The sequence below is a fragment of the Euwallacea similis genome, chromosome 21, assembly GCF_039881205.1.
Source record: "Euwallacea similis isolate ESF13 chromosome 21, ESF131.1, whole genome shotgun sequence".
In the NCBI taxonomy this organism is placed as follows: Eukaryota; Metazoa; Arthropoda; class Insecta; order Coleoptera; family Curculionidae; genus Euwallacea; species Euwallacea similis.
In genome coordinates, this window is record NC_089629.1 from 2,759,302 (window position 1) to 2,783,006 (window position 23,705).

The window sequence follows — 23,705 nt, forward strand, 5'->3', positions numbered from 1 at the left end:
AATGGTATTATTAAGTTTTTTGTTTGTTGCAGACAATTTGTGCAACTGCACAATGTGAACATCTCTAACAACTTCAGTTCTACATTTGTGTTTCCAAGTCATGTAGTCCCATGGACCAAAGCTTGAGAGGATATTTCTGTTGAAATTACAGTTCATTAAAGTGCTCTGAAATATATGCAAAATTCAAATTATTTTGGTTTAATTAGCTGTTTGGTAATAAATTTATCTTAAGATTAAAACTGGCGCAGCGACTTTTCCCACTCCAGGCTCCACAACTGGAAATAATCGTTTGCAAATCATTTCCTTTGAGTCTTTAATTCCCTTTAAGGGAGTTCAGGTGTCAGCTTTAGGAAGGTCAGGGTTTTGCCTGCTTGGGGTTTTGCCTGCTTAGGGGTTTTGCCTGTTTTGTCTGTTTCGGGTTTTGCCGGCTTTGCTTGGTTGTCTTAAATGATGCTTTCAAAGGTCAATGCCTTGTTTATCCCTAGCAAAAAATGGGAGGCTAATTCTTCGCTGCAGCTATAGCAGAGATTTATTTTTATGTCAACGAAAAGTGTCGAGCCCCATTGTTTCTTCGCGGAGAAAGGCTCAAATAACGACCGTGTTTTTCGACCTACTTTTTAAATTTATAATACGGGCGCTACATTTCATTCTTAATAAGAAGTCTATATCTGACAAAGAAATTTATCGGAGTTTTATGTAAGAACCTCGCACGTGTCGGAAATCGAACTTTGTGTACCATTAGGGGCTTAATAGGATTTATTATCTGTCGGAGGGGCAAATACGCCAACTTGCAAATTTTTTAAATATTAAAGTCGTTAAAGATGAGTTTAGAACGCTTCGAAAAAACTTTTTTCACATTAAGTCGAGAATTTTCATGAGTAAACAAGATTAGGTCAGCTTGATACTCCATCATTTGCAACTTTATTTTAAACAACAAACAAAATGGTTCCATTCCCCATAATGGAAATCCAATAACAATATTGGTCTAATGCTGACAGGAAATACATTTCATCTTGTCAATAAATTGAAATTGATAGGATTTGTGGCTAAATTGAATCGTTGGAAACATAAAGGACCACATAAAAATGAGTTCAATTTAAATAATAAAATGAGAATTTCAGAGTATTAAGTAAGAAAGGTCGCAACCTGGAGTTTAACAGTCTCAGTTAGGAACTACTCTAATCCTGCTTTTTCAGAAAAAGCGATGGAATATTTTAAGGGTGGATCAAATCCGAGGGTTTACCTATCTTTCTGGCATCCACTTGAGTCGGTACCCACATTTTTATGTATAAATTTATCATGGCAAGCGAAGCTATATCTAAAAGCAGTATAAAAGCGTCAAATATGTACATATGTACATATGTATGTATCTATATAGGTTGTCCACAAAGTCGTTGCGTACTTTATAATGTAAATGAAGGACAATTTTTTTACTAAAAATGATAATTTTATTCAATTATATGTATATTGCCCATTTTGTTAAATAACGTTTCTCTATCTTTGGGACAGTTTCATGATATCGCGCACATAAAAATTAGATTATTTTTCCGCAAAAAAAAACTGGCCCGTATACATTTTTACATATTCAGTAGTCGCAAAGGTCTTTCCATTAAGGTCATTTTGCAGTGATCGAAACCGACGATAATCCAACGGTCCTAGGTCTGGAGAATAGGGTGGACGCAACAAAATATCCCTTCCAACTTCAGTAGTAATGTTTCGCGGGTACGAGTAACCAATTCTAGACACTGTTTCTTGACTTTGTTACTCAATTTACGTACGCCAGTGTTGTAGATGATTCCATCCGCCGTCACTTGTTATCATATGTTTCAAACGCGACTCATTTTCTTCTCATTGAACGAGTGCCTTGAGTTCCCATCGAGATAACTAACGTATTCACTTTGTTTAAAACGGTTTCCAATGCATGATTTTGATTTGTTTATATTGCCAGCAATCTTTCGAATGGTTAATCGACGATTTGATTCTATCAAAACCTTTATTTTGTCTGCCTGAACTCAACCATACGGGCCACATAACAATTTATACCTCTGTGTTGTGTTTTTCCTTTGCGGAAGCAATATAACAAAATGTGTCGAAAATATTCATCGTAGTATTCCATTTTTGGATTGGTGCCAATAAACAATTTTAGCAACAATTTACGGCAGTTAAACTCACTCAATGAGAAAATACGCAATAGCTTTATGGACAACCAATAATGCCAAGGTTGCTTTAAACCATAGGTGATGTTATGACATCATTTAAATTTCATATCTAGCCAGCTGTGGGATTTTACGCAAGAGAAATAGAAGATAAAAAGTAGGTCGTAACTTGACCGTATGCCGCAAAATGACGTTGAAATTCATTTTTGATGAAGGAGCCGAGTAAGGTTATGTTACTTTATTTAGTTTTATCGACGTACGTTCTTTTCTTCAACAAACTTCACAGCTGACAAGATATGAAATTTAAATGATCTCTCTGTAGATGGTGATGCGCGGCGCTTATACGCGGCGAAGGGCGGTTCTGCCGCGACCGACCGCCGCGATCGATCAACCAATCAAGCGATTTAAGAAACTTATCATCGCCTGCCCTTTTTGCTTATCTAGCAGGTTTGTTGAGCCACTCGTGTCTCTATCTATCCATTTCCATTCCACTACCCAATCAATACGTTACGCACCACAATGTTCTGGCACCAATATTAACCCAATTCGACCCTTTCCATCCATCATCTCGCCATTACACTTAATTTTGAAATGGTAATTGATCTAAAGTTTAATCATTGAGCTGAAACTAAAAAAATTCTTGATTGAAATCATCACCCGGCTAGACCAAAATTTCAATTTAAAAACTTGATTAATTAATCTGCCTGCTTTAGCCATCACCTGCATATGCACCAATTTGTAATCCCCTAAAGCGAAAATTTTAGCAACTCAATTTTAGTTGGGTAACGCCAAATAACAAATGGAACTTTCCAGTTTAATTTTATTTAGTTAGAAATTAAATTACGGTTTTAATTTAAAAACGTGCGAAGTCATTTTATTGTAAATAAATCTCTCCGGTGTTTATTTGCTTCTCGAACTATTTGCAGGCCATCATATTCTGATGTGAACCTTAAACGTAATAAATTGTTCGTGATAGGGAAACAAATCTCGGCAATATTTCATTTCAGGAAAAATGGTGGGAGGCCGCACAAACAGCCACATTTGAGAATTCCTTCACGTAGCAAGTCGCCCTTGTTAATCTTAGCAGAAATCCCCCTTTATTGTCTATTTCCCTGGAATCAGTCTGCCCTTGTTAATCTTAGTAGAAATCCCTCTTTATTGTCTAGTTCCCCGGAATCAATAGTGCATTGTATTCGCATCGGACCATTATTTCAAGACCATTAAATTAATAAAGTGCAAGAAGAAAGTAATTGCCGACAATACCTCTATCCTTATAGTGAATTTCCCGTTTACAACAAAACCTGGCAAGGACGAACGCCTGTTTAAAAATGTACGAGCATCGTCTTGCCATTATGGCGGTTTGAAACGGAGGAAATTGCCATGAATTACAAAATAGAGCGTGTAACTTTAATACTCGGTTTAAGCTTCTCAAACGGCTCAAGACTTGAGATATAATTGATAAACCAAGGATGGAATATCGAGGGAGATTTCATTTCCTTGTGGCTTTAATACAACGGGATTTATGAATATACAAGGCAATTCAGATTTAACTTTTGGGGGATGAGGATGTATGTAGTTAAGCATTCGGCGACGATAAAGCACAGCGGTTGATACAGCAACGTCTCGTATCGTGTGTTACATCCGCATCTCTTAAGCGATACGAGATTTTAGACTTACAGACCCTGAGAGAAACTTTGAGATTAAACTAAACCCCAAAGCGACTAATTTGCCGCACCAACGTCCTTTTCTCTGGAGCGGAAACACAAGAACCTCTTTCCGATCCTGTGCAACATCTCTCCGCATTCCTGGATGAGACACGCCCATTTTCCAATTGTTACTGCCTACATTTCATGGGTTAAAGTTAAATATCTATTTGGAAAATTTGTCTGGAAATAACAGCCAAACTCCCGCAAATTAAACGTCTGTTCCAGCAGAGAGGAAACCCAACTGCAAATGGTCGGAAACCGAACCCTTCGGGACCTCTGGCACACATTTCTCAGTGCTTTTCAAGACTCGGAACTGTTTTCTCTACCTTTGGGAACAGAGGTTCTGACACACTAAACATAACTTCATCACATCCACGAACGTTTAAGGCATTTTCTGAATTTAACACTTGAGGAAGATTAAAGACCAGCATAACTCTGATTGGACAGAAAATACTCGGTAATTGGTAAATAAATCTTTCAGGCAAACAATTTCCTCAGGAAGTCCCAGCACTGCTAATAGGTCAGAAATTTTATACACGTGGAGTTTTTCCACTGTTTGATGTCATCAGAGATGATAAATATGTGATGGACGAACTACCAGAGGGCCGAAATGAAAACTGTTTTAGGTCGGTGTAACAAAGAACAAAAGAAAGTAATTTTCCATGTTCCATTATTGGAAAAGAGAGGTTGTTGCAATACGATCGTTGACCGTCCAGCAGTTGCTCCAATGCTCGACTTCCTACTAAGTTGACACGTACTAGTGCATATGCAGGAACCAAGAAAACTTCAGATGATCTTTCGTTGAATCGTAAAATTTTTTCCAAGGGGATCAGAAATAAGTCTGCTTTATAAATAAACCAGCTTTTCCTTACACCGTACTGTTATTTATATTTAACACGCGAGTAACAAAATAATGATAAGGATGATGTAAGGACAAATGTTTAACGTTACGCGGCCGATACGCACATAACGTACTTAGGTCGATACGTTTTCAACCTCGAATTTCAAATCCATATACGTTATTTCCTCATTGATTATCGGCCTTGTAAGGGTTGTAATCTTACTCTCTTACAAGGAAAATTAGATTTCCTCGTCTTCTGGCTCGTAACATGAAAATATGGCATTTTGAAAGCAAATTTCCTACAGGCACTGCGACGAACGAACTTGAGACCAGCTTACCTTCAAACTTGGTTTATTGATTAAATTTGTCATGTAATTTTTCACAATAAACTGAGTAATGGAAGAAAATTCGTGTCGAGCTCATTAGTGCCACAACCCCTTAAACCATAAAGTATTACTTTATCGTAAATCAACTTATGTCTACTACCAAAATTCAGGTTTCCTGAGGCAAATATCCAGTTAAAGTTAATTTTAGAGGTAGGGAGGAGTTCTTGACCTTTTTTGACTGAATGTAAAAATATTTTCCCTTAGGTGAAGAAGCCTGACCTCCTCTCCTTTTAAGCTTAACTTCTCTCGGAATATTAACAGAATGACTGGCACTTTAACTTCTTCGGTAAATATCTGCTTTCATGATATTAAAATGCGGGATGGTCCATGCCCGCCCATATTTTATTAAAATCTAAAGATGTAGCGTCAAAGTTATAAAGTTGTTAATCACTATTGCCACCCCTTTGCTCAACTTAATTCTTGCAAATTTATACGGCTCGAAGCAAGTGTCTGAATTTGAGCAAATTCAATTTACTTGCCTGTATCACGCAAAGACAGAATTTTAAGGCGTGAACCACCTTTTTGTTCCTGTTTGACGTTGTTTGCGTGGGACAATACTGTTAATGAATTGCGAAGCATTCGCCAAGAATTTCCTTTTTAGCACCCGCTGATGGCCAAGTTTTCAAGAATAATTAAGTGGAGCGTTTAGCCACAGAAGCACTGTTATTTATGTAGATGTGCAGATATGGCAATTTTAGCAAGTTTGAAACCAAAGTTTAATTAAATTTTCACCCTTTGAACCATCGCAGTGGAATAGCACGAAAAAGAGCAGTCTTAAGTTGGGGTTGACGCAACTGATCCCCTCATAATTCGCTCCAGCTTCTTAATTTTTAAACAACTTGGGTTGTTCTCGATACGACGATAAAGCCCTTTTATGATTAACTTTTCCCTCTAAGTTTAGGCCCAATTCGACTCCTAAGTTTCCTTTCCTAATGCATTTGAGTGCTTCATTTCCCAAGCCGGGAAAGCAGCTATGCATAATAATAAACGCCGCATTATTTGCGGGTGCATAAATCGTGACGTCATTTAGAGGGAAACCGTCCGCTTCTCATCATCAAGAAAATTGATGTTTTCCCAAGATGCCTTTATGCCTTTCTTTAAATGAAGGTTATTAACTAAAACAGTATCGAAGTAATTAAGTGATGAAAGAAGCTTGCACTTTTTCCCTTGTGAATTCACGAAGAAGGATCGCTCTAGGTGTGGGCTTAATTTAAGAGCAGCTTTAAATGGCGGCAATCTATTATCGTTAGAATAATGCCGAGATAATTTGCTTTTCGGGAGACGGGCCTAAGTCCCATAAATTGAATTTTTCAGGCGGTCGCTATTCAGGTTAGTTTCCTAAATAATGCTCGTATTATTCCCGTAATTGAGGAATAAAGAAAATAAATTATTATTAGAGGCGCAAGTCTTGCGATGTTAATTGATGGCCTATCTGACCTTTGAGGCAATCGTAAACAATCGCCCTGCAACTGAACCATATCCACCTGAAAGAAAAACATTTGTTGAGGGCGAGTCACAGAAACATCGTGAGATTAAAGAACTTGAGTCGGGGCTAAGTAAAAGGGCTCCCACCTCTATTGCCATCAATAGCTAGGCAGCGTCCAAACGTTTTTTTAATAAATTCATCCTGCAAATCGCCTCCCCAGATTCATCAGGGAGACCTGTTGCTCCTTCTACAGGGACTAAATTATAAAAAAATTCAAAGCTAATTAGTAAGAACATCATCCCTTCTCTGGCGATCGGGGGATTTGGGGGATTTAGGAGTCTAAAAATATCACGAGAATCCATAATGATAACTGCGAAAAATCGTCTTCGACGTTCTTACATATTTCAGGTGCTGAATATTGAACAGGGAAACTTGATATATCCCTTCTTAATAGACAAACAGAGATCTGGAAACAGCTTTGGCATCATAAGGTGCCTTTCGCTCCAGATTTCCCCAAATAAATCACGCAGTTTCCACGTAGACTGCATTGGACGTAAACTAGAAAATGTGCTCGAGAAGACATTAAATCTCTCTAACATCCAGGGAATTCTCAGGTGTGGCTGATAAGGAAGGCTTCCATATTACTGTGATATCGGTTTAAATTTAGATCATCCAAAACCCCCCAATCCCAAGAGATCCGGAGGTCACGGTGTCGGCCATTGAAAATGGTGAGGTTAAGGGCAGGTTCAAATCGAAATCGGGGCTGGAAATAAAAAAAAAACTGTCTCAAGAGCTCCCTCGCAATCGTAAGAAATTTTTATTTTTTATCTTGCTATAATTATCTGTTTGTAACTAATTTTTGCCTCTGTAATAAGCTCTAAAAATACAATCAAAAATTCTATCAAAGAAGTCCCTCAAAGGAGACTAATTAAAGGGGTCGAGGAGCACTTGGTTTAACGTTAATCAAGAACGACAGCAACTCTTCTTATACATTTACAATTTTTCCTCTATTGTGAGTTAATGCTGAAAATATCCAGGGGCAGGTCCCCATCCTATGACACACTACGGTCCCATTTGTTCGCGATCTTAGGATCATATTTCTCTATTAGCATTTAAGGTGAAATATCGTTTACATACCCGTCAAGCGCAACAATTTTTCCTAAGTCATCCCGTTAGTGAAAAGGAATCAAATTTTATCCTAGTTAGGATCGCTATCAATTCCCAGTTTTGCTTTAAAAATATGAAAAATCTTTAGATGAACATTAAAAACGCATTTTCAAAGCTATTAAATTCCCGCCTTCTCCGACTAAGCTAGAGTGTGCTTGAGCTTTGTTGAGTAAACTATTGTTACGAAAGCACAATAACATAAACCCCATAATGGTTGACACATTTCCATAATATTCTCGAGCAATTGCATTAAAACTCCCGGCAATTTCGCACAAAATCCCATATAATTTCACGAAATAGTGGTCTGGGAGAAAAATAGGTTCACTCTGAAGGCAAGAAAAGCTACAATGCCGCACTTAGAAGTAGAAACTACTGGTGGTTATCCCAAACAATTTCGTCATTAAATAGCAAAAACTCTTCGACCGTATCGTGCCATTAAGTCATTTCGCCATTTTAATGGATAAAGCTGTTAAAATAAATGCGATTCAAGCCAGCAAGGCTTATCAAATGACGTAATCCATCACGCTCAAAGAAGGTCGCCAATGAACTCATTTCCCAGCTGATCTCAGAATGTGATTGCATTTACAAACCCGAAAATCAAATTCCAGGGATCTCGTTTCTTACTTGAATGTCAATTGCTTGTCAGGCAAGGACCAGGAAATAAAATTAACGAGCAGTTAAATCCCGATAGCGTCATGCCAATGGAAATTGGAAAGTTCAAATGAAATCTCCGCAGGAGCCAACTTACGTCATAAAAATAGTCCTGCAGGGAAAAACGTTAAGGTTGTGACGTAAAATTTATTAGCCGACGGGATTTATGGAGGAGCATGCTGAGGTCCGTGAATAAAAGGACAAGGGCCTTTACGGCTCCGAGATAACTTTTTTTCACGCCGTTATAATCAAAACTATAAACTAATTTTCCCCCTATATTACGGAAGGGATCTCAAGAAGGAAAAATCCTGATATATCTCGCAAGATAAAAATAATCTCGTCTTCCTTTATTTCGCTTTCTGACATCGCCTGGATATCGGAAACCGAATAAAATAAAATTAATGAAGAATGCCGTGCTTGAGTAATCGTTCGAGCGAAATTGGTCAAATTAGAGAGCCATCGAGATTAAAGAAATCATTTGATAACTGACTTGGAAAGAAGGTTGTTGATGATCTTTATAGAGATTTCCTTGGTTAATTGCAAAATCTCTTAAATCTCATTGAGACTATTGTTGCGAAAGGTGTGGCGTTTGGTGTCTGACACTGGAAGAGGGAAATTTGGTGGCTGCGTGAAATTACCATTGCAGTGCCACTTCCGAGGCTATAAATCCATTACGTCAAAGCGTAGCTCTACAAAGTCTGGCAAGCCGTGTTCCAATGTTTACATTCGATGGAATATCCGGATTGTGACTGCCTTTGAAACCGATCTACAAAGATACCTTAAAAGGATTTTATTCGTTCCCTATTATAGAGAATGTATAATATTGCGCAGTCAGACTTCACTTACCGAATGCCGAATTTCCGTTGCTGTTTCCCCACAATTCCAAATTTTAATATTCGATTTTAATCGCAAATTCGCAGCTTCCCCACCTCGGAAAACAAAAGATTTACTCATAGAGAGAGCATTAAAAATGCTTTCGACCGGATAACTATGCCTGTACGCTTTTGAAATGTTTTCGAAGCCGGGGATGTGTTCAGTACACAAAAGAGGAATGAAAATTCCGTTTTGTGTAGCCGAATTGGCTTCGTTGTAATCAAGTTTGGAATCCTATCAAATACCTCCAAGTTAATCAAGTCATGGTTGGAAAATTGAGATTAACGCGTATCATGTTATAATTGCGTTTTGCAGCTTTAATCAAGAGCGTTTATGGGTTCGATCAAAATTTCCCCCCGATGTGTCCAGGCCGGGATGGCTTTAGGTCGGGAGAGATTCAGGTTTTTTCTAATCAGAAACTTTTAATTTTTATGAGCGCAGAGGGCTGCGCAGAGTGTCGTAGAAAAGGTCATCGTCTGGGCTTCACCTTATTTAAGGCTGTCCCGAAGGTGTCCATGTAGGGCGTAAAAAGGGATGAAAATTTGGACGTAAAAGTCTAATAAATATTAGATGTATTTTTGTGCGTGTCGCAGTTGGGAGAAATTCAAAAAAAGTCTCAACGTCTATTGAAGAAAACTCGGAAAATATTACCGAATATGCTCCACATGTGCCTGTGGGAAATTAAAGGGACCGTTGAGGATATTTTGTTAGATAGGTATTGAAGAAATTTTATGTAATTTTATTGCTAATTAATGTCATTATACAAGGTGTCCCTGAAGTTGCTGTACAACGCTTGATCCAGAACTCCTTAACCAAAAACGAGGCAAATTTACCTATGTATATCCAACATTGCTTCATTTGGCCCCTACAGGTCTCCAAAGTTCACAAAATCAATATCGGTTTTTTGAAATAATTACTAAACGCTTTTATCGATATCACTTATTTTAGAATGAAAAGTTACTACACAAATTGGCGTGTTTCAACGTAGGCGAGGTCTTTTCTTAATGCATAAAAATGTTAAAAATGGTGCGTAGTTCCTGAGTAAAAGATTGTATTTTTGTTACCCCCTGTGCGAATGACTTTCATTCTTTCTTTTCCACTAACTGACTTCATTTTGAAACTTTATCATCTTCAGTAAAATTTTCAAAAGGTATGCAGTTCCTCTACAAAAAATATTTCCGATCCCTGGCAATCACAATTAGTCCCCAATCAATTTTTGTATGAAAGTGTGGTCCTGGACGTCCAAGTTGCATTTGCAAAGCACATGCATGAGTCCAGAAAAATGCATAAATTTACGAATCAGCTAGATTAATGTTGTTTGATATGCGTAACACATGGACCAGTTTTGAAACTAGCAATGCGAGGCACACTTAAACGGCAAATAAAAATAGGGATTTTCAAGTCAAGTTGTTTAAAATTTTTTAAAAAATATCTGAGTTGATGCAGATAAATTTATTGTTATACAACATCCATCCAAGCCTTTAGTAAAGGATCGACGTTATTCTCTTTTAGCTTTAATTGAAATTAGCATGCAAGTCCGTCTCTACTTATGTGCAAAGATAGAAAGGCAGATGCTGGCAAGACAGAAGGCATAACAATGCTGGATAACAACCCGCTTTAAAACAACGTCAAAAAACTTAATTTATTATCGGCGCCTCTGGTGTGGGCTCGAGCCACTGGACTTTTTACGTTAATCCAGTAATCGCAGCTCCACTATCAGTCGTCGTTTGACCCCGAGACCTTCGACGCGACGATTCGCAGTTGTTTAAACAGTTGACAATAAAGTTGTTTACAAACACGGTGACGACGTTCCAGAGCTAGCTACGGCAAAAATGCCAAAACAATTCCGTGAGTACCGTCGATACGCAAAACAGCATTTATTACAGGAATATGTGTGGGGCCACGATACATCGGTTTGAAGGGAATTTGATCGTCTTTCGGCGCGCTACACACATCGAGTGTTCCATTAAAAAAAAACTCCCTTCAGACAGGTTTCGTGTCTAACCGTAAAAGCATTCATTTTAAGCCGCCTGCACAAGGCAGATCCAGTTTCTGCATAGAGCAAATTCATGGACCTTTCCATTGATTCGTCATTGTGCCCGCGGTTTACCTTAGCTGTCACGTTTAACGCGCCTTCGTTCGGTCCTCCTGCACGCAAATGTGCCATTTGTCACACTTGCCTTAATTCTAATGCCGAAAAGATATTGATCGATCACGCGCCGGCGGACACCCTGTATATTCCGCAGACGTAAAGCTCCGCCGCGTATTTCCCAAAATACGCCAAATTTCAATTTTTCCGGGCGGAATTTGCCGCCTTCGTCCTGTCCAGTTTGATAATTAACTTTGTGGTTTCAAATGTCAGCTCAATGAAGTATTAACGGGGATGGACAGGTCAGGTGATGGGTAAAATGGTGCTGAACCAGGGCAGCGTCTTTGGAGCTGAATAAACTAGAATAAGCCTAACTTGAAGCTGCTCCAAGGCTTTAATGTAGTTCCCGAAATATTGCCGCTACCAAATATACCAAACCCCAATTAAGTTGTGGGAACCTCGGCCTGTACTAACTCTTCTGTTCCCATTTGTCGAAGTGACCTCGAACTAGAACGAGTCTCTCATACGCTTATACCGTTTAATTAGCATCAAATATTTTATTAGACCTTCAGGGACAGCTGGAACCTTTTTGACTTATTAATGCGCCCTTAGATCGCTCGCTCTCTATATTTACGTTGCATGCGATATGTCACTGCCGTTTCAGCTTTAGTCAATAAATCCTTGAAATTTTTAAAATGTCTACTTTCATGACTCGAGGTATATTTAGATTATAGTTTAATATCAGGAAATTTATTTAGCATTTGCCAACAAAAAACGTTACGAAGGACAAGCGAGAAGGGGAAAAAACAGATAATGTGTGGCGACATAATCGTAAGTTAATGAACGTGTCAAGCAGCTAACTTCTAAAAGCATTCGATGGGAGTTCACGGAGAGCGGCGAAATGCACAAATGGTTCAAATTTTCAGATACGGTAATAAATCTGGCTTCTTGAACTAAGTGAATGGGAATAATAAATCATAGGAAATAAATTGTTCCGAGCATTTAAATGGCCAAGTGGATTTCCGGATACATATAACTACTACGAAGTAACGATTTGTTTTTTCCAGTCAATGAAATATGTGTAGTTATTGGTCATTCGAACATCCCAAGGACGCTTACTGTCTGACAAAAATGATTCATTGATTCGTATATTATTGAAGAAAACAAAACATTCCGATAATTTATTGCAATCAGGGGCAGAAAACAAACGCACAAATAAGCAAATTCAAACGCTAAATTGCACTGGCGCTAAAATCGAAAACTCAATTTAAACCTATTGATGAGTATTTTCCATCAAACCGAATTGTTCATGGTTAAATGCCCCTGTCTCAGTCTGCTTTTGAGATTTTTAGGTGTTTTGGGCCTTTAGTCGGTGCGCAAAACACGGAAAACCCCTTTAACATCAGCGAACAATGCAATTTTTCCAGTTACACTATTTTCCCAGGTTTTCCTTAGTTTTAACCCCACGATAGATAACTCCATAGCTCGGTAATAAATCCCGACTAATATATTACCAACTTTGCCAAAAGTGCTTTACACCACTGCTTGAAAACAATAGCAGGGCACTAAATCTGGAAAGCTATATTCGGAATGGTTTCGCAGGTATATACGAAACGTATGAAATAAATCCTCAGTTATACGTAGTACAATTCTCTATGATAAATTTTGCAGCTGGAAATCCTAGACAGTTGGCCAAACGAAGAATAATTGTACATCTAATAATTAAATGCTATAATCTCCCATAGTTTATGAATAATTCAGGAAATGCTAATGCTTTGTGTGACAATTTGAATATTGTTATTTAGCATTATTTTACATTTTTTTTTTCGTTTCTGCTCACAGCGAAACAATTAAACGCGAGCGAAATACCTACAACAATGCACCAGGCACGAAATTAAAATTCTAACTATTATATAACGGCACAGCAATTTTGAAACCGAATGAGATAACTGGTAAAATAAAGGTCCATTTAAATGTATTAGATGGAATCTGCTTTTGAGGGGATTACGTTACGTACGTAGGTATTATTACAGTCATTGCAAAGCTTGGAAAACCGGGTGTACTTTTAAAAACTTGCCACCTCCCGGCTTTCAAGAAGTGCGAACTGAAGTTGAAAATACCGAGACACGTCGACCCTATAATGGAAGAGCAAGACGAAGAACGAAGAAAGCTCTCACCCCCGATCGACGATACCGCAAGAGTGTTCGTCCGACCTCTTTTTAAACGAAGAACATGGGTCAAGTGACACTCTATTTTAATGGTCTTCAAATTCTCTAAAATTTTTTAAATTTCGGTTTTTAGTCAAATTTAATTGAAAGAAGTGGTCATCCCGTGAAATTGTGAAAAAAGAACGATCAATAATGGATACCTAATATTGGATGGGATCTGGTAAATTTCCAACAGGATTATGCCTCTCCGCATTGTTTTATCGGTTCCACAGTTTCTCGACAATAATTTTCCTCACAGATGGATTGGCAGACCAGACCCCTGTTCAGAAAAATTAGGGGGTTGGCACCCCTACGATATTGTCGTTCGGGCGGGAGCACTTTCTTCATTCTTCGTTCTCCCCCTGAATTCTAAAGTGCGTCTCAACATTTTCACCTTTAATTTACCCTTTTAGAAATCTGGGGGCGAGTTTTTAAAGACGCACATTGCTACATGGAAATTGCGCATTTTGGAGAGTGATAATGACATAATAATTCCTGCTAAAGGCTGACAGAGGTTTGAATTTATAACGGATTAAAACTATAATCAGGTAAGTTCTGGTTCTAAACGAGAAACCTAAAAAGAGACTCAGAGCTAAGCGGACGAAGGAAGTGGCGACTGTCCCTCACAGCAACGGGTCGTAACCGCCCTTAATCAAATATCGAAACGTAGCATTATTCTACTTGCAAGTAAAAGATTAAAAAAATATTGTTTGTACGTAGAAAGTTGTACGCACCAAGAGCCGAAAGAAGGACTACCCCCTTGACCGATTGAAGAACTTTAGCCGCAAGCCTAATCTTCTTCTTTTAGCCTTTTGCGCGTAAATAACCATTTTACCACGAGTATTATCTGTTACTGAAATTTACCCAAAGTTTCCAGTTGACTGGAAATATCAATAGATAGCAAATACACAATGCGACTGTGCCAAACTTTACATATTTCTATTTTATTTAGCCTCGAGTAAGAACTTCGAAATTTGGATAGAATTCTGTATATCAGATCGCATGAAATATTCAGCGATATAAATTTATCATCACTTCATTGTGGATATCATTGTTGTTTGGAAATGCCTTTTCCTATTGTTGAAGAAAACTATAGATTTTAGAGCTTGATTAACCCTTTTATGACAGAATAGGCCCAAAAGTTGAAAACATTTCCTTAAAGAAAAAATCTATTAAACGCTCTATTGACGAGGACCGCTTATCCTCTCAACAAAAACTGCCTGGCTTTGCAGTTTATTTTTTAAACGCCATCTCAGGACGAAGGGACTAAAAACTTCGATAGGAAGCCCTTGTAACCGTTATTAATTAGATTTTTCTCTCCAAGGATTTCTTTTGCACCGTTCCAAGTGATTTTTCACTTTGGTAGCGACACAATTTAAATTAATGTTTAGGTAATGAAATGGGGTTTCTTTTTAGCAAATCAAAAGGGACTGAAAGGTTACGAGAATTTGTAAGGGGGAATGTCACTTAAAAGAATGTTTGTGCTAATTAGAAAATTGGGAAAAAAACATTTTATTATAAAAATGTTCGCTCTTGAGCGACATACCCACAGTGTGGCAGAGCTATATTCAACTTGAGATATGCCTGAGAGCAATTCACCCTGAATTACTGAAAGTAAATTGAAGTAAAATAAGGAATGTGCATATTCCACGCTATCCAATATTACTTCCCTCAATGCTAAGGCGCCTTCCTTTCCACGAATTCAGCGAGAAAGTACTCGAATATGGAAATGTGCTCCCTTTTGATTACCATATACCCTGATTTGCCCTTCAGAGAAATGTGTATTCAGGCTAAATCATTTAACAGTCAATAGCGGTTTTTTTAAACATAGATTTTTATGTTTGGCACAAAGTTATAAATCTTTATTAACCTGGACATTCTACGCGCAATGATGAAGTTTGGTTTTCTACAGGGTGACGCAACTCGCACTTTTGCCTGAGAAGTTTTTAGCGCCGATGTCGTCAAGTTTGATTATTTTTTATGATTTCGTTGAGCTCTACGTGTAATTTTGGTCTGTGATGTACACTAATTTGCGCCTTCTTTCGAAAATTGCGCTTTATGTTCGCCCAACTTCTTGATTGTAACCATAGTTTACTCCCGTATCGATTATTCGGCAAATTATCTAAGTAGGGAATTCCATTTGAAGGCTTCATCTTGTGCTGCTTATCTGTAGGTTGATAAATTAAATTTCCTCAAGAATAAAACCATCAAGCATCACTTACTCTTACACAAATTGATTTTCTATAACCAGCGAGCAGGGAAATTTGACCTTATTCGTTCGGTGGACAGAGAAAAGAATGAGGCAAAAAACCGAACTTTTCGCTCTTGGAATACTTCCAAACCATCGGAACTCAGGAAAGGCTTTTTCAATCTTTTGCCAAATGGATTGCCAAATTGTCCCTTTAAATTACTTTGAACGTTATTTGCATAAACACTCCCAGAATAAAATAAACCCCTTTCTTTGTTTACTCAATTTAGTCCTGCGTTCTTCGCTCAAAAATAGATGCAGACAGCATTTTAATTAAAAATACTTTAAGAACTATTTCTTGCAAGTGATTGTTGTGTCACGAAGCATTTCCACACCTTAATTGTTACCATCAGTGCAGAATCCTAGACTGGCACAAAGAAACTTAATTAAAACTTTGCGTTGGAAATTGCACCGAACTCATCACTTATGGACGGTCCGGACACAAAAGCCAATATAGCAGCTTGAGCTCTAGGGACTTATAGACGACCATTAAAGATCGACCCAGTAGTTTTACTTGTTCGAAGCTCTGGAATAACTTATATAAAATACGTGACTGACATACGTGGATTCAGCAGTAAAGCTTTTGTTGCCAGCAACGAATTTGCTTTGAAAAGTGGGGAGCAATATTTTGATACACATTTAATTTCCGAGCATGTCTATGAAGTAGGGAAACTGTTTATGTTTCGGGAAGCAAAGTTGTGCTATGTTTGTAAATAATATCTTTATTGTATATTTTGATATTCGACGAGTAAATATTCCATTTACTCAAAAATCCGTTTTGAAGAGGGGTAGGAAGAAGGCGGGACAGTTTGAGTGATGAAATCAGGCGTGAACGTCTCTTCTAACCGTGGCAAATAAAGCTGTAGCCCTTGCAATCGCAACGAGGGAACGAGCTTGATTTCACCACTAGTTATGAAATCTATGCGATTTCGTCACAGCAAACGAATGAGACCAAGCTGAAATGCACATTTCTTGACCGCAATCCTGCAGCATTCGTAAGTCAAGCAAAGTGTTACTTTCGAACATCTTGACTACTGCCACGATCTAAGAACACGTAGCATCGTCCAAGAACTGATAACGTACCAAAAACTTCTTATTACGTTGTCAGTTTTACTTTTACCCGCGAAGAACTGTTATCCAGCATACAGGGTGGTCTCCGCGGCGGGGAAAAGTGGTGTGGGGTCTAAAAGCAGTCTGCTGGTCCACCGATGGCTTCAAAACCTCCGAGGGAGTTCGAAGCCACAACAAGCAAAGGGTCTATAAATTAAAAGCAACTTTGAAAACGTTGGAATACTCGTGTAATCGAGGTATTGATCAGACGCGCGATTTCCGTGAAAACTCCCGTCCAGATGAAGTCGTGCTGTACGTCGGTCTGGCGGATCTTAAGAAGTTAAACCGGCTGGGCGATGGACGTAGAGACACAACGGGTGGCTTAGGAAAAGGTTCAAGTTTGAGGTCTACTCGCTCAAGGAATCTAATGTAGAGTCGTATTAGAAATATCAAACACCGCCAAGATGACGAAACTCGGGCTTTCCAAACTACCTCGAACTCCCAATTAAATCCCTACCGTGAACAATACATCACCCACAAATCATCGCGCTATTCAGAATTGATAAACTAAACTCCAGCCTAGCAGGCGGCTAAAACTTTGAGTCAGCAGCCATCAGCAAGCCATTAAGCTACGAGACATTTGAATTTATCTTAATGAAAACCGTTATAATTCATAAGAGTGTCGCCAGTGCCATTTGGAACTTTCCAAGTGGCTTTTAGGTGTACAAATACATTATCCCACGGTAACGAGCAGGATAGACATCTGCCACCCCGGTTAACCGTTGATGTTAAGGGAGCTCGGATACTTAGGTAAAATAGCTCCCGCGAATTCATAATCGATATCCAATTAAGGGGTATACGGCCCACGGTAAATACATGATAAATAGCTGTTGTAAAATTGGCGAAAAAGGGTTTTGCGATTAAGGTACTTACCCAGTTTTAATGGTGCCTCATGGGAGGAAATTAGGAGAAAATTCCCCATAAGGATTGCTCCATGTTTCAGGGCAGGGATTAAAGGTTTAGCTACCGCACACTACTTTAAGGCCTCCAAATTGTTTTTTTATTTTACGGGATTTTACACATCATGGAAATTGACCAATTTATGAGAAATAATTCAATTTTCTTTTTAAGCGTTGAAGGCGCTTTTCGTTCTGCAGTCACGCACTAGAGCATTTACATATTCGAGAAGGCCCCAGTTGAACTCAGAGAAAGAAAGCTACGTGGCATTGTAAAATAATAATGGATGCCAAGGTACAAGACCAATTTTCATATTATTTTTATATGTTACCGAAGGAGCAGTATTTATCTTAGTGCAGGGCTAGATGAAATAATAATATTGTTTCTACCCTACTGTTCCCAGGAATTTTGAAGTTTACCCTGTGGGCTTTAGAAAAATAGCATGGCACAGCAGCAACATTTTTTGCGTCTCTTCTGCAGGAACTCAAAGAAATGAAATTCTTTGATAATATTCTGTACAAGAATTCGATATTGCCCCAACCTCTATCAAGTTTGATAATACGATAACTTTAAACCGATGAGGGTCAGAGTATTATAAATTCCGATTCACCTTCGGGAAACTCTCAATCGCACCTTATCTGATTATTTTCATCCTGGAAGATTGACCCTTAAAAAGATCTAGATTAGAAGGAGGGCGATATTGAAGTTAGAGATCTTTTCTGTGGTTTGTAATAAAGTTCATAATAATCGTCTTAAGAGGACTTGCCGTAGACGAGGTTCGAAATAGAATGGGCACTCAATATCAGTTTATTGGAGAATTTTCAGATTTCTGTCCTAACACGGATTTACGAATGAGGAGATCCAAGTAAATCTTTCCAGGGACATGAAACTTACTTTGCAAGAAATTTCATGATTTTCGTGTCTCAACCAAAACGTAGGGAAATTTGATAACTTCTTTAGAGCCTGGAGGGTAGTATTAAGACAATCTCAAAACTGCTCAAACTTTTAAAACCAAAAACAGGACTTTCAAAGAATTTTCATTAGATCTAGCTTCCTCTACATTAAATGCCGGCGTTCTGTCCTCGATCCATTAAAAAGCACTTTTACCGCCGTATACCTTTAAATGGCTATAGCTCTATCTGTTTTATGTATGCCTCAGATTTTGGCCTTAACCCCATTTTACACTAACTCAATGCTCAGTTTTGCATAAGCTCTAAAGAAATTTAAATTACATCTAGCTTGGGGCAGAATGATGGCCAGAATGACTCACCAGCGACTACTTAATTTGTTTTACTCCATTTGGCATGTCTGCGTAAACCGTTAATTAAACGGAAAACGAGATAGAGCGGAACGCATCCATGGGCTGTGAAATTTATAAAGCATTATGCTTATCCGGGAATAAATTGTTAAATATTCATGACCGGGAGAGGGTCAGACTTAAACGATGCTCCAGAGAATCCGTTAGCGTCTATGATCAGGATAGAAGGTACGTACTGGAAACGAGGAGGTAATTTGAGGCTCGCTGGGGATGGTTTTTGGTTAAAGACCCATGTTTTAAGTTCAGAATAATACATTTCATATCTAAGAAATTGTCGGATTTGAGAACGTAGCATTCTATATTATCCAGTAGAAGCTGTGAAGGGAGCGAAAAAGGATTCCCCCCACAGAATTCTCCACTAAATGCTGATGCCAAAGCTCCGCCGCGGCTCTCCCAATTTGGGGCGCTCGCAAAAATTAACGTTTTCATTAAAAATCGCCCAAAGCCTACTTGCAACGACGACTCAAAAGTCTTTGACGGGATTGCCGGATTAGTCGCTAATTAATGAGGAAATTTGATGTACATATCCCTTACAGCGAACATGTAAAATCTTCAGTGTCTGTCACCTTCGCAAAATAAAATTGGAAGACATTATCAGAAATGGGCATTTCAAATAGATTAGTAAAACCCACACAAAAAAGCTTTTACTGCAATGGATGGATCAGTTAATGTTAGTGGGCACTCGCTCGAAATTCAATACCACTGATTGAACGATTCAATTTAGTTAGACTTAATTCAAAATATCTTTTCGTCAAAAAATGATATTTCGTTCGATCCAAACAAAAAACAGAAAATTAACTAACAAGTAGTGATTTGGAAACATGAGACAGCAAACAACCACGGATAATATTGATCCCCACTGATAATAGGAATAAATTGATTTTCCCGCGTGAATTGCAATTAGCCATTAAAATGATGTTTTTTCAACCTTCTTGATTGCAGGCAACAATGTGAAAATATTACATGTTTGCTGGCTCGTATGTACAAACGAGATTAAATTATTCATCGTTTTGTAAGTTCTGTACACTTTATGCGTTATTATGTGTAACTAGTGCTTAGGTGGTAGATTGGCGATAAGAACAACTGTTTATTTTCTGACCACCTAATAGTATTTTCCAGATACGCCGAACGTTCACGGAATGGGCGTTAGAGCAACAACAAGCGAATGGTGATTTTTCGAAGAAAATCATCTTGGTGTTTCTCCTCACGGTTACCATCAACTGCGATAGTTGCCGTGAGATTATAAACAACTTTTTCGGAACTCAAATTGCTGCCACGGATCTCAGCCCACACAGGACGGCATGGCTTGCCATACAGCGAACGAAACAATGGAATTGTTGAAGGTGAAATTTTAAGTGAGTTATCTCGCGCCGCGCCGATGTGATGTGGCCACCACGATCACGCGATTTGACGCTGTTAGATTTTTTCCTCGGGATTTTTTGAAGGGGAAGGTGTCTGCCAGTAGCTTAAGAATAATTCTCGAACTGAAAGACGAGATTCAGCGCACCATTCATGAAAATGAGCCCTCGCTATGCCAAAATGCTATCGAAAAATTCGTCAAAAGAATCAACCAGTGCTATCAGTCACGAGAGCGTCATTTATCAGATATTGTGCCCCATCAATAACCTCCATGTCTATACTCTGCATTACAATAAAAATATCTGAACTTTTCAAACAGACACTGCTTTTTTTCACTTTTTAATATAACCGCACCGAATGGGACACCCTATAGAGTCACAACGTTCTATAGAGTAGTAGTCCATCTTCCATCAAATTTTCCATGTTTTCTATCCAAATATTTAGAGAGTGGTCTCCAATTTCTATATCTATGTAAAAAGAATTTTTATGCCTAAAAATAGAACCAAGCAAATGGCCTATATCTGAATGCTAGGCCACGTGGCATCCTTATCCACAAGTATGCATAATCCAAACACCAGTAGCATCCTTCCCAATTTTGGATAATATGGAGCTTCAATGTCCTGATTCAATATTTACCTTAAATTTCTCTGACCTCCCTATTCAAAATCCGCCACATGCATCGTCCAAAAGAGCCTTTGAAACGATTTTTTACTTCCGAAATTGCTTTGCCACGAAAATGTTTGGTCTTTATCTGGATATGTTATGTTACAATGCTTTATATCCGTAAAACAATAAGAATTTTTGTACACACCGAAATTGCCTTTTTTCACGTTGGTGTAAGGCTCAATATTTTCGAGGAAAGACCAACAATTCGGGCTCGTTTCGCCCACAGCTATCTGCCATCAAATTTATTGTCCTTTTTTATACTAGCGAGACAGACTACTTGCCTTTTTACCTATCAAAACAATTTCCCACGCGTGTTTCAAAATAGGCATATTTCCACTGAATAAACATATATATATCTTTAGATGTGCCTGAGTTATCCACATTTCCTCCTTTTCCGATATTCCCGTGGCGAGCTTGTAACCTTCCGCATAAATCAGCGTAAAACATATCTGACCTGAAAACCGCATACGTTTATCATACATGTAAATCATACCTCAAGTTTTTCAACGATCGGTTTCTAAAGTTCGGTCATTAGTCAAGTTTGCGATTACGAGTGAATAAGTAGCTGAAGCTGTGAAGACAGGGGCTGGAGTCAGGGAATTGATAAATTGTCATATCGCACATCCCACTTAAAATCATCGATACTCAAAGAGAAATTTTTTTGTATTTCGAAAGCTGCGAGAGCCTTCTTTGCCTACTTTACCTCGATAGTCGAATATTCAGTATTGAAAAGTCGTATTGAATTTGGACTTCACAGGTGAGGTCCACCCAAAAAGTTACTTTTTTTTTTTTAAATCCGTCTTTTTGGTTTTTCCAAAATTTCTCAAAGGCCTGAATAGTTTGAGCAGCTCTGTTTTCCTTATTCCGCCATTAAAACAATTCTCTACAACTTTTCCCATTTAACCGGGGTCGAAACTCCTGTAGTTTCCAAAATCCCAATACATGGAAAACCAATTTAGGACATGTTATGAAGTACATGCGAGTTTGATCGTGAAAAAGGAAGAAAATCGCATGTAGCAATCCGCTAAACTAATGCCAGCTGTTTAATTAAGGGTGAATTATTAATGTGCTGTTAACTCTAGCTACACACTAATGTCCTAGAAACGTTGAAACAAGGCTTTAGCATTCGCCAAATTTTTCCTTTGAAAACTTGCTTGACGTTATGACATTTCTGAACAAATATAGGAGCAAATGGAAAAAGGAAGATCTGTGTTGAAAATTGGAGGATAATAAACCCCAAAAATATGGGCGGTAGAGGAAATGGTTTGCTACAGAAGATCTGGGGTTTGCTGATTTTAAAACCTGCTAGAAGTCACAAAGAGAAGTATTGCGCCTCTGCGGAAATACGAGAGTAAGAAGAAGATTAAAATGAAGATTAAAGTATAATATTAGATGGCAAAAAAAGGAAAATCCATTAGATTGTTATACATATCTTCGAAGGGTATCGTTACGTAACATTACGGAATTGCTAAGAAAATTATTTAGGTTACGAGAGAAGACATGGATGAGTTGCTCGGACTGATGAACAGGACCAGAGTTCTGTTAATCGCCGAGGTCTTTTTGATTTTTTTTTGGTTTTGTTCAGTTCTTCTAACTACTGGGTACCATTGAGACCTGCGAAGATATTACCGAGGAGCTCCACTGTTATCTTGACACCCAGGGGAAAAAGCATCTCTATGTTGGCCCATTTACTCAGTGTCAACACATTTTAACCAACGCTGCTAAGAAATTCCCGAAAATGCAAGAGAAAACTTTAAAGTATGAAGTGTTACATAAAGAACATAAAAGTTTCTTTTCCCGTTTCTTACAGCGTTTTTCACTGGCCGCAGTAGGGCGGCGTGAAGGCAATTCTATAATATACGGTTGGAGATACCTGCGTATTGCCCTGAAGCGGCCAATCGAAGAGGCTATTAGTTTCTATTAAGGTGTTATTGATGGGTCCTTAGAGAGCATTACATAATATAACAGAGAGACAAACACCATCAATCTTTACAGGTGGATTTGATAATTAATCAATGGGCGAAGCCTTCAGAAACTAGTGACTCCTTACCATTATTTCATTCCCCAAACCAGGCAGAAACATAGAATCAGCCTCCAACTTGAGTGTCTCTCAAACCAACGTTCACATCACTGGGTCAGCACTCCTTCAGCACTCCTATCACATGTCTCAGCAACACAATCCCCACTCGACCTGTTAATTTCTGCATAATTAAGTCACACAAATCCTTCATGGTGAGACGGAATCCCACTCAAACGCCGCATTGTCACTCAAATCCATACGCGACGATATTGGAGCCCTCACTAGAATTCCTTCACTAGTGCGGTAAGGAGTTTTCTGTGAAAACCGAGAAATTGCGAGAGCTCGTAACGGAGTTTCCGAAATGGGAGAAAAACCAGCGACAGTTCCGCACCGAATGGGGTTGAGGATGTGGCAAGGGAAGAGGGAAGTTTCGGCATGAGGCTCAGTCCTGCGCCTTGATCGTGAGCACGTGTGCGTGGTAATCGGAGGACCGAGGTCGGCTGGGGACGAAGAAACGGGGGTCATCGTTTATTGCCCGCCATCAAGCAACGGAACTCATGGAGAACTTCCTTGTAGGCCAAGGAG

General features: G+C 38.6%; 1 protein-coding gene across 1 annotated transcript in view; it reads right to left on the reverse strand.

The window, feature by feature from the left end:
* GABA-B-R1 (gamma-aminobutyric acid type B receptor subunit 1) overlaps positions 1 to 23,502 on the reverse strand; it is a 90,546-nt gene extending 67,044 nt beyond the window's left edge. The window contains exon 1 of the mRNA XM_066400765.1: positions 23,151 to 23,502. Coding sequence (XP_066256862.1) covers positions 23,151 to 23,183 — 33 coding nt within the window. The 5' untranslated portion in view covers positions 23,184 to 23,502. The remainder of the gene's footprint in view (positions 1 to 23,150) is intronic.
* Positions 23,503 to 23,705: the final 203 nt, after the last annotated feature.